Here is a 12661-nt window from a genome sequence, read left to right on the forward strand (position 1 = left end):
TTCAAGAGAAAAACCTGATAAAATAAATAAATAAATTATTATTTTCACATGTTTTCTGACATATATCTCTTTAGGAGGGTTCCTTGCCCAAGATCACCCTCCCCAGTAGAGGTCGTGACCCCTTGCAGGAGATGGATTCAGACCAAGAGAGTGTTCGCACATTGGGCTCAGACAACAGACAAGGGCGAACAAAGCTGAGGAGGCACACACTGCCTCCGATTCTCCCAGAGCCTGATGGGTAAGAAGAGCTCTAAGCAAAATCATTTTATACTCTTTTGACATTTCCCTCCCTGTACATAATTGATATATTACCTTGTATGGAAATCTTTAATGGGCAAAAATATTTTGTGATCGTAAAAATAAAAAGAATCTTGGAAAATACACAACTACACTGCAGACATAAAGAGAATTGTAATAGTGTTAAAAGGGGTCTAAGTTTGTTCACATACTGTAACTTAAGCTGAAATTCTTCTCCTGTCCATACAGAGACCGAGTGTTTAAGAGCAGTCACAAACAGATGAAGAACTCTGTAGTAATGACTCCCCCACCCATTCACATCAATGGCCAGGGCAACAGAGAGGTGAGACACTGGGAGTTTACATTTGCAGCTTATACGGTAGTTTTTCTAGCTACAGATTATACACTAACTTTCAAAAGTTTGGGATCAGTATGTTGTTGTTTTTTTTTTTTTTTTTTTAAAAGAAATTAATACTTTAATATTAAGCACACCATTCCATCAGTTTACTCCAAAATTGATACTCATTCTAAAGTGAAAGTATAATATGTGCGGCTGCACAGGAATTCATAACAGTGCGCATTATGAATGCAGACTCCATTCTTCATGAAAGATAAAGATAGAATTGCTCACAGGAAGAAAAAAACTTGCAAAAATTATATACGATCCGCCTTATCCTGGCTAAATCAAAGAGATGTCGATTTGCACGGGACTACTATTATCACAGGACCTCGGTGTTCGGTGAAATATGGTAGGTAATTTGCGTGGGAATTTTTACTTTACAAATTACAGACATGGCCGATTCGCACGGGATTAAGATCACAGACATTCTCTGCAGTTATTACAAATCACCAGAGGTCCCCAGATAATACTAGTCCCGTGTGAATAGGGCTTAAGTGTTCAACCAAAAGTTTTTATTAAATCAAATATATATATATATATATACAATATTTTTGGCTCACGTCCCATTTGATTACATGGAGAGGGTGGGGTTTGACGCAATAGACAGGCGACTCCCTCAGACGTCCCAGGTCCTTGGTTGAAATAGCAATTTTCTCAAAATGTACAAATAGTTGGAACAATTTGGGATATTGTAAGTACTCAACTGAACAAAATATATAACACTGGCCTAGTGGTTTTGGATATTTTACTGAAAAAAAACTACATAGTGCACCTTTAATAAAAAGAACAAATGTTTCTTGAGCACCAAATCAGAATATTTGAATGATTTCTGAAGGATCATTTGACACTGAAGACTGGAGTAATGATGCTGAACATTTTTTCTTTTGCCATCACAGGAATACATTACATTTTAAAATATATTATAATAGAGAACAGCTATATTCAATTGTTATAATATTTAACTATATTCCTGTTTTACTGTATTTTTGATCAAATAAATACAGCTTAACTGAGTATAAGAGAGGAAAGTAAAACATTCAAACATCTTTCAGAACCCAAACTTTTCGAACAGTAGTGTAAATATTCTTTTTATTTATTGTGATTGGTTTCTCAGTTTTTTAGATGAGTGTAATGAATGAATCAGTGTGTCTGACACTATGCTGACTGTTCCTCTGCAGCTGTTGCCATCTGTCCTGGATGACGCTCTGAGATACAGCCATCTCAGTCACAGTATGAGCAGCCATCTGGACTCCTCACCTGAGAGCAGTGAGAACGGCACAGATGCCCCTCTGACTCCTAAAGGTAAGAGTTCCTCTGCTCTTTCATCTTTGTGCTTGTGCACAGCTCTCTGGAATACTTCACTGGTCAAATGAGGCTTTCTACGGGATGTTATTTTTGTATAGTGACGACTAAACTATGGCAACCAATTTCCTACATAGCTTCTTGTAACACAACACAGTAATGCCAACTAATATATACACATGTATACAATCATAGTATTAAAATCCCTGAACCATTTTCTTCCAGAGAGACAGCAGATCCTAAGAGGCGTGCAGAACATTGCGGTCAAGGCTGCTCGGCGCCGCTCTAAGGTCTTGGAAATAGATGCCTTGCGATTGCCTCCGCCACCTTCACCCCTAGACCCCAAGAAGCACAAGACTAACCTGTCTCTGTCCGAGGCACCCCCTAAAGGCTCTGTGCTACGGCGCGGGAGGCAGCCCAGCCCAGAACTACGCCACGCCACCTCTGATGACAACCTGTCCAGCAGCACGGGAGAAGGCCCTGCACCCAATGGCACGTGGACCCGGCCACGGAACCGCCAGGCTGTCAAGAACCCCGCCCCACGGGAGCAGGACTTTGAGGGTCGCAGACGCAAAAGAAGATCTCGATCATTTGAAGTCACAGGACAAGCAGTGAGTTTTCCATGCACATCTGTGTTAATGGATAAAGCTCACAAAAACCTGTTCGAGACAGATTTAACCCCAAAATTGAAAAAAATATGTATTTTGTTGTATTTTAAAGGGTTAGTTCACCCCAAAATGAAAATTATCTCATTAATTACTTACTCTAATGTTGTTCGACACCCGTAAGACCTCCATTCATCTTCGGAAATCAAATGAAGATATTTTTGTTGATTTATTTTATGATTATTTTCAACAAACTCAGATTTTTTTCCACCCTACAGTTGTCTCAGGCAAAAAACACCAGCCAGCGGTTTCGTCCCCTTGACAGCACTTCTGACCCCCATCTGCACATTAACGGTCACCCTCCGGCCCCCATCCTACGTCCCCAACACAGAGCCCAACCTCAGCTTGCTAAAGCTCGACCCTCTCACAACATCCACCAAACAGGTATGATATCACAATTTTAGTTTTCTTTCAGTAATAGAAAAGTAAAAATATATTACGGTAATAACCTTACCATTTGAATTTTTCACAAGTTATTATACAACCTATTTTAAATTAATCCAATGTGCATTCACTGTAGACCAGCGAGATTTAATAGCATTGTTTTTTTTTGCCGATGCACAGATGAATTGTGTAAAATGTGATCAGGAACTTGTATTAAAGGCATTTCCTTACTGTGTGAGCATTAAAAAGGTCTGCAGACTTAGAAAGTGCCAATTCTATATAACTCCTCATTTAAATAATTCCAACCCAAGGCATATATGAAAAATAAAGGGGGTATGGTAAGGTGATAAAAAACAGACAGCGGATATGTGGCTATCCACCTGTCAATCAAAGTGGCCACGCCCTTAATTATGCAGAACTTTAAGGCTTAATATAATGTAAACTATACAAAAAAGTTATACAAAAAATCACCCCCCACACAGTTGTCATGAAAGGGCAAAATTAGCCGTATAGACAAAAAACACAATTTGTACCAGGCTGTAAGCGTTTTTTCTGCTGTAAAGTTGGGCATTTTGACATGGAGCTCAATGAGATTGTGCTCCCTCCTGGAGCCTGTCCCTAGTGGCCAGTCGAGGAATTGCAGTTTAAGTTACTTCCATATTGGCTTCAACAGTAACTGGGGGAGGTTGCCACTTGGTTAAAACTCTGGGTTATGGTAAGGGGTGTTACATTTCTAACGCGCTCAAAGTGGTTGGCCAAACAAAACACACACGCCGGCCAATCAGAGCACATTGCGGTTTTCAGAAGGCATGGCTTCATAGATACCGGTATGTTACTGGCAGAGAAGAAAAGTGTTGCAACAATGTAAAATGTATGAAAGATGTGTTTTTTGAACATTCAAGCATGAAAACCAAAATCAACTAACTTTGTAAAAGGGCATAATAGGTCCTCTTGCAATGCATTTTGACTTCCTGTTGAGTTATCTTCATTCATTCTCCACAGGATCAACAGCAGATGTCACTTCCTCCAACCTGCCCTCACACCTCATTAAGCGTGGCCCCCAAACCAGGCAACTTCAGCCCCTCCTGTACGTCACAACCACTGGAACTGGGGGTCAGCGCACCCGCAAACACTGAAGAGGACCATAAGCCCTGCCCTGAGCGTAGACTGTCTCCTCTCGACCCCAGCATCAGCACTATGGACACTGTGGAAAACATGTAGAGACAAAGTGGAAGGTTTCTTCTTTTATCCAAATGGAAGAGCTGTACCATGGATGAAAGAACACGAACGAAAGAACTACAAAGACCATGTTGCTACAAAAACCTATTTTGCTACCTGGGTTTTTGCTAAAATGCTCCTAGCTTTTCTGTGAAGACAGGCAACTTGCCATGTCTGCTTTTAATTTTTCGAGTCCATTGGATTCTCTAAGTGGCTAAATTGATTCAATGGCCTTGACTTATGTCAAAACTTCTCACAATGACATGCAAACATATTCCTTTAAAGCCGAGCCAATGCGACAGGGGATAAAACCTGCCTCAGATGCCTTCTGGTTGAATATTCATATCAGGCCTTATAGTGACAACTGTGATTCATTAAACAGTTCCCAAAAAAACATATATAAATCTGCAGAACTGAATTGGTGATGCTTGTTTATGCGACTGAGGAATCAAATATACCCCTCAGATTCCCCAGGGAGCAATATATATTTCACAACTTCTGCGACTGTGAAAGTATTACTTCCTCAGGCCTTGCACAAATGAATATACTGTCACATTGCTTATGATTCATGTGTCTGGCTTCTGTGACCGTTTCATTTACTGATGTCATTTTGTGTTTACTGTTAATAATCAATGTAAATTTGCCTTCACTGTCATGCAGGTTTCAGCGTAGCTGTTTTCTCTAAAAATCCTTTTGGGTTTGTGTTAGTTTAGTACCGGACAAGATGGGATATTTAATGTAGTTCATATCCTCATTTGAATGTTTTTAATCAAAAAAGAAAAAAACAAAGAATTATATGGCTGCCTTTTCTTTGAAAAGACTGTATTTTTTTGTTTTTCATAATTATACATGCATAGACACTTTTTCTACTCTTAATTTTATACCTTTTTTTGTAACCAAATAAATTTGATTGACGAAGTGATTGCAATAGTGTATGCATTGTGCATGTCACCATCAAAAGACATTATTTAGTGGTAAACTTTTTTTAATGGTAAGTTATAAGGGCAGTGTGGCGAGCAGTGGAGGCTGAGGGGCGTGAGAACGTGAGAGATAATGAGCGCCAGCTGCTGACTGCACCGCGCTCGTGTCTCACGGTCCCTCGGCCTCCACTGCTTGCCACAGACGGCCTCTATATCTGTTTTCAGGAACAATATTCCTGACTGCATTCCTGTACTGTCAGCACACTGAAACGTGTATCATATTTTCTTTTTCGGCACCCACTTAGTGGATATCAGGACTACATGTCAATATTTCAGTGTAAACAGTTTTCTCCTGTTTCCTTTCACCAAGCAAAACAATGCAAACATAGCACAATATCCAACACAGTGAGCATTGCATCATTAGGTACATAGGCTATTGATAAAATGCATTGGATTTTCTTCTAAATTGGGCTTACAACAAGCATATATAACATATGATATAATATGATGATGATATATGCTATGATATAATATAATATGATATATAATATAATATAGCTAAAATAATACAATATAATATGATTGATATGATAATATGATGATTGATATAATATTATATAATCTAATATATTGTATATCATTTAATATTTAATATAATTATAACATAATACAATATGATATATAGGCCTAATGATAGGATATATTATATATATGATATGATATAATCTTATATGAGATATAATATGGTATACAATATGATATAATTGATATAAGCTAATATAATACAATATAATATTGATATGATAATATATGATATAATCTAATATTACATCCTATTTGATATAATATAATAGGGCTGTGCAATATTGCGAAATTATCGAAATATCACAAATGTACATATCGCAATATGCATATCGAAACGACACGCAATATCTGAATGATTTTAATAGGCTACTTCAACATTGTGAAAAGTGTCCGTTTTCGGTCAACGCATATAGCAGTGAATAGACTGTGCACACGACTGTTAGCCTACTTGTGGGAATTGCTTGATGTTAAAAATATTTTTATTTAATTTTAATTTTTTATTATTAAACACAATAATTTGCGAAAAAACAATAACTTGCAGTCTCGCGCTGTCTGACACACACACACACACACACACACGCACACACACACACACACACACGCACACACCGAAAAGTGAACAACACTGCTGGTCACTTTCAGAAGTTGTAGCGATGCTTTCTTTTCCCAGAAAGTCTGTGAAACACAAATGGTTAAATTCTCAGTTTTGAAATAATATTTTTAAAATATAATTTAAATAGATTTTACACATTAATTGCAATATCGTATCCCATATCGAATATCGCATTATTTAACAATACATTGCATATCGCATTTTTCTTCAATATCGCACAGCCCTATAATATATTGTATTATATCATATAATATCATTATTATAATGATAATGATATAATACAATATGATATAATACAATACGATATATAATTATAATATATATAATATATAATATGATATATAATATATGATACTATTTGATATATGATATAATATAAATACAATATAATATATGATATAAATATACAATATAAATATATTAATTCATATAATAATACAATATTCAGGGGCGACTAAAACAATCCTCAACAACTCAGACCTTCAGGTCAAAAGCAGGTTGTGTGAGGACGTCAATCATAAAACACCGAACCAATCAGCGCAGTTCTACAAGTTCTGAGGCTCGTGAATGGTTTGCTTGACTCCGACAAATCACGAGTCTCGTAACTTGTAGGTCTGCGCTGATTGGCTGCCTGACTGGTCGGTTCAGCTGATAGCAGCAGAGGCGCAAGTAGTGTTGACAACGCCGCCCTGGATCTCTTCTTCTTTTATTTATTTCCCAAAGGTTATTTATTTGGAGAAACATAGCCAATCTGGAGGAAAGGAAAGACATGTCTTAATGTATTTCATACGTAAGTGTGCTTCCTTTTTAAGATTGAGGGAAAGCTGTTAGCCAGTTAGCGTTAGCTGTCAGTGTTTACGCACCGAGAGAGCAGCGAGCAAAACTCATATGACAGCTTGCACATTTGGCTCTAATATTTAATGTTCATTAGAAGAACGCATATGTAATGTCTGTGTATTAAAGAAAAGGTGAAGGGGCGAAAGCCCAGCCCAGCCGTTATTGACCTGCACAGCGCGCGCACGCGAGCACGCGCAACATGTCAGATGCGCGCGTCCTCTTGCACGCGCAGTAAAAAAAATGGTATAGAAATTACTAAATTTTTTTCCGGAAAGGTAACGTTAACAGCACTCTGGTGCACTTTACACGCTCCTATCTCATATTCATTACATTGAATTCACTGCGGCTACCTTTGTACTCGCATTCCCCAAGGTGTCATCAGTCTTAACATGAAGTATCTGGAAACAAGCTATGTTTATTTGTGATGACGTTAGTTAATTAATGTAATATTAAATATCATAATTATTTACGTAACGTTATTATAGTTGTTCCCTAAAAGACAAACAGAAGTATTCAACTATTACTACTATTACTACTATATGTAACTGTTTATTTTGATACCAGAAATTTCCTTGTGTCTACTGTTTAAACGTTTGGAGTTACAGGTTTGTTTGATAAAATATTATAAAGTTCTTAAAGTATGATAGGCAATGCAATTCATGCTATTCATTATTAGTCACTTTCTACTACATTGTTAGTCTTTTTCTTTCGATTGTTTAAAGGTGCTGTATGTATGTTTTTCACTTTACTATAGCATAAAAATACAATAATATGCTTGCAGATATGTAGGAAACCGCCCCTGGGAGGAGGGAGTGGGGGAAACAACTCTCTAATAATAATTATGGCTCTGTCCCAAATGGCACCCTAAACCCTCACGGTATTCCTCTGAGTCCGCACTTTCATGACATAATACCGCTTTGACTGCTGGGAAGAAGTCCGCTGCGCTTTGACTGCTGGGAAGAAGTCCGCTGCGTAACCCGCACCAGTGAGGGCTCGGCAGAAGTACGTGCAGGGCGCATATCGACCTCAAAGGGTGAGACCTAAAATGACAAATGGGACACCATGTGGTCTCATGGACTAGGGCTGTCAAAATTGCTCAAAAATGACGTTCGAATATTCCCTCTAAAAAACACGACTATTCAAACTATTCGAACATCTGGGTGCGCATTTTGTCAATGATGTGCATTACGTCTAGCCTAGAAATCTAGACGCACCCTAGCGGCAGCAAATTTAATTTGCCCGCAAGTGTCGTCTAGGAACTCTCAATACCCATCTGAGCTGTATTCCTCAGAATCTGGACGGCCCAATCACATCGTGTATAGAGTCGGCGGGCGGGGCCATAATGATGACGGCCGAGTTGCGTTTGCATGCTTCTAGTAAACACAGAAACTGGCGAACGGCGGCGGTCTTTCGAATCAGCTTTGACCGCGACTCTGGAAGACTTGGAGTTAAGCTTTTCTCTGAGAAAAGAACAAAGAACGGCACTGAAGTCATTCTTAAAAAGGGAAGATGTGTTCGTAGTTTAGCCGACCGGATACGGCGAATGTTAAAACAGTCAGCGAGCTCTGCTTCACCTTCATGTTCCTCTGGTTGGTGTAGCGCTATCCTATCGCGTGCAGAGGGAGTTTGAAAGACAACTGTTTATCCCGCCCCTCGGATTGAGCCCTGTTTATGGTGAGTTTCCAGACCAAACATCTTGATGTGGGTCTGGCTACATTACGTCAATAACAGGACAAATTAATACAAAGAGACATTAACTACTTGTATAGTTTGTCAATTTAAGTTTATACATATTTGACAACAAAAACAAGTAGATTATTATAAATTATATAATTATTATTATATATAATTATATATAAATTAACTAATGGCCAAGACGGCAGAGCACAGACCTCTCTCTCTCTCTCTCTGCAGATAACGATTTAAATGAACAAACTTTGAGTGCTGATCAAGAGTTTTTTGCAAGCAATTTAAGGTCACGAGACTCGCGACTCTTGTCCCAAATATAGCAGGCTTCATTCAGTGATTGAAGCAAATATTAATTTATATTAATTGAAGTTTTACAGCATATTGAGTGCTCCGAGCGAGCTGTGGTGTGCTAAACATGGAGCTTTTCCTTGAGAAGGTAAATAATCACACCAGTGAAAGCAGTGCATTTATCCTTTATTCATGCAATATCTCTTCAGTCAGTACAGTAGCCTACACTTTAGTACTGCTTCTGTTTATGTTAAATAAAATGAGGCATGGTATGCTAACTGTATCATAGCTTGCATATAACTTTATCTCGCGGCTCAACAATTTTACCTCCTACCGACCAAAATCCAGCGTACTTCCAGACATGGCTTTTTAGATTATGGAATTAAAATCTCTTTCTCTGCTGCGGTCGAGTTGGGCTCTGCACTTTCTGCCATCTCCCCTGCAAGATGCGTCCACTTTCAGCAGTGACAGTGCGACTCCTGTGACCTGTCCCTGAACCCCAATGCGTGCATTCACTCTCAAAGCAGACAGCCACGTCTCTACAACCGCGGTGGGGGATTTTTTTCTGCTTTTTTATTTTATTTTATTTTTTAAATTCGAATATTAATTTTCACCTTCGGAATTCGTTTTTTTTTTTAACTATTTGAATATATATTCAAATTTATAATATTCGTTGACAGCCCTATCATGGACTTAACAGACATGCGCACAGACAGTGGTGGTTGTAAGTCCACAAAACCGAAGGTGCACAACATGAAGTGTGCCATTTGGGACAAGGTCTATTTTGAATTTGGAGTGTCGATTTAAAACACTAGGTCATTTAATGTCAATCCTACATACCGCACCTTTAATATAAATGAAAGATCAGTTAATATGCTGCTGTAATACATATTTATCTGAAAGACTCGACTTACAAAATGTGTCACTGAGGCACCAAAATACTTTTTTTGGGAGGAGACTGCTCTAATTTAGCTCTAATTTCTACATTTCCATAACTTCCGTTCACACCGACATGATGAATTGTTCTGCATCTGTGAGAGTGTGGGCGGGCTTTTGAGATCGCGGCTCATCTTCGGTCCAAATCTAAGAATCGGTCCAAAATCAAAGATGTCAGTGCCGTATTCTGACGTTGGCAGCTTCACTTTTCTTCAGTGGAAGGGAGTGAAGGTTTTTTTCTTTTTTTAAATAGATGGTTGGATCATTTAAAAAAGGTCAAGTTTGGAGTGTCATTATCACATGCTATCATATCTATAACCTTTTATGATGAATAAAGAATATGACCTATGAGTTAAGGGACACCGTAAGGCCATCCTTAAAAATATTTTGGTTTGCAGTAACAGTAAAAAATAAATAAAAAAGGGTCGGTAGGTAGGTCTATTTTTTTTTTTTTTCAATTTTAATACAAAAAAAAAATGTACATTTTTGGTGATGGTGATTACGTAGGTATGAATTTAAACAAATTGGCATATCGTGACATCACTGACTGGGTCTTCAAGCTGTGCCTTCGGGCGTGTAGGCTAATTGCAGGCTATATAGACAACAAACAAATTGAAATATATGTCAAAAACATGTTTATTGCATAAATTTCAGGTGCATTCTTTAAGAAAAGGGTCCAACCACCAGCTAGCTGTCATTGACTCAAAGCTGTCAACCCTCCCTTTTTTTCCGGGTTTCTCACGTATTTTAGCTCTTTTCCCGCTGTCTTCACGTTTTAGTATTTTCCTGTGATATGTTTCTTATTTTTATGCTCGATTGTGTTAACTCAGAACACGTAACTATCTGTGTCTCTGAAGTGGCTTGCACTTCTTGCCAGACCAACGCATCTGGTGATATAGACTAGTGCATTTGAATATTAAAAAGCAAAAAGTTGTTTTTATGAATTCAATTAATTAAGTAGCTATAACCAGCTATTCAATCAAGAGCAGTGAGTGAGTCCTTATCTTTTGTTTGACAGACAGCAGTAAAGGCTACTGCCCCTTTAAGACCTAATACAGAGATATGCATCGTCTTTCTCAACTGTATAAAGTTCTCTTAAGGGATATAGACTGTCTGATGGATACTCATCAAGATCGACATGTTGACATACTTTTTGTGTGAGTTTATCCGTTCAAACGCAAGACTTGAAATAACTCAATATTTGCGCGCTATGAGACGTGCGTGCGCTGCGCACAGAGAGAGATCTTCTCTCTCTGCAGATTCGCGTCTTCTGGCGAATATTCTGAGTGATGATGGCGAAAATGACTGGTCATACGGCAGCACTCGCATGCATTGAACACAGTTTACAAATATAGACCGTTTTGCCCATGTTTTCTTTTATTATCGCTGTTGTAGTGCACGTGTATCCATCGACAGAACCATACATAAAGCATTATTTTTCAAGTTACAACCAGTGCCGCCGCTCCCACCACGCGCTGGGTTCGAGCAGAACACACGCTACCCATAGCAACGCGTTATGACAACGACATTTCAGACTGACAGAGACAAGATAAACGGCTTTTCCGCCATTTGTTACTGTTTTGTACACGTTGTTATATTAATTATAATTCAAAATCTGTTTTATTCGCCACAATATAGTAATGATAAATGTTGAGAGCGGCACTTTTGATTCATTTTCAAAAAGGGCAGGGGCTCAAACTAAGCCCTCCCTTCTGCAGTGCACTTGCCCGGTGTGTGTAACGTGTCCATGGTTTTGACTCCTGTCACACGGCGAAATCTCCGACAGGGCTTTAACAGTCTAACGTTACAGTGAATGAGAGTATGAGCCGAGCCGAGCCGAAACGAACGCACGTGCAGGCCATAGTGTGACATCCGTTAACCATAGTGTAAACATAGATGACGTCACGGTTTTTTCTATAAACGAAAGAACGTAGCCTTCGTTTGTATGGCCCAGGCAATTTATACATTTATAATACTTACTAAAATATAATTCATATTATTTTATTACTGTTTTATTAGTTGTTTGAAAAGTAAAAAAAGAAATTGGTCGGTCTTAAAGCCAATTTACAACCGGCAAGTCGGTCGGACTAAAAGGAAAAAAAAAATAAAAAATTGAGTCGGCCCTAAATTGACAGGGTCGGTCGGGTTACGGCAAACAAGAATATTTTTAAGGATGGCCTAAATTTGGCCTGGCAAGTTTAAAGCAAAACTTTAAAGCCCATTTGAAATGAGAAGGTTGTTTTGTTTTGCAGCTGTGTCTGATCCATGTGCCAGTCAGCTGAAGCATGCTGGAAGAATGCAGCCCATAACCAGAAGAGATGCCGGAGTCTGGCATCAGACGAGGAGCCTGATCTACAAAAACCTGCTGATCAAATGGAGGACCAAACAACAGAGTCTCCAGGTGCCTTTCATCTGTCACTCACATGCTTTCTTTTCCCTTCCTGTAGCTGCAAATCTGTTGCACTATTAAAGCTTTTGCATGTCGTCTATTCTGGGCACGTATTGAACTCTCTCTGACATTTTTACAGTATAAGGAAAGTTTGAAGCTTAAAGCTTGATTTGAATCTGTTAACGTAACCATGAAATC

At 38.5% G+C, this 12661-nt stretch overlaps 2 protein-coding genes across 2 annotated transcripts in view; both read left to right on the plus strand.

The window, feature by feature from the left end:
- The window catches only part of kif19 (kinesin family member 19), a 52646-nt gene extending 48137 nt beyond the window's left edge, over nucleotides 1–4509 (plus strand). The window contains exons 15-20 of the mRNA XM_067429353.1: nucleotides 75–238; nucleotides 487–580; nucleotides 1816–1939; nucleotides 2165–2550; nucleotides 2823–2988; nucleotides 3991–4509. Coding sequence (XP_067285454.1) covers nucleotides 75–238; nucleotides 487–580; nucleotides 1816–1939; nucleotides 2165–2550; nucleotides 2823–2988; nucleotides 3991–4124 — 1068 coding nt within the window. The 3' untranslated portion in view covers nucleotides 4125–4509. The remainder of the gene's footprint in view (nucleotides 1–74; nucleotides 239–486; nucleotides 581–1815; nucleotides 1940–2164; nucleotides 2551–2822; nucleotides 2989–3990) is intronic.
- Nucleotides 4510–6977: 2468 nt separating this feature from the next.
- The window catches only part of abca5 (ATP-binding cassette, sub-family A (ABC1), member 5), a 41247-nt gene continuing 35563 nt past the window's right edge, over nucleotides 6978–12661 (plus strand). Inside the window, exons 1-2 of the mRNA XM_067430152.1 lie at nucleotides 6978–7114; nucleotides 12327–12475. Of these exons, the coding sequence (XP_067286253.1) occupies nucleotides 7102–7114; nucleotides 12327–12475 (162 nt within the window). The 5' untranslated portion in view covers nucleotides 6978–7101. The remainder of the gene's footprint in view (nucleotides 7115–12326; nucleotides 12476–12661) is intronic.

This window comes from Pseudorasbora parva, chromosome 21 (assembly GCF_024679245.1).
Source record: "Pseudorasbora parva isolate DD20220531a chromosome 21, ASM2467924v1, whole genome shotgun sequence".
Taxonomy (NCBI): Eukaryota; Metazoa; Chordata; class Actinopteri; order Cypriniformes; family Gobionidae; genus Pseudorasbora; species Pseudorasbora parva.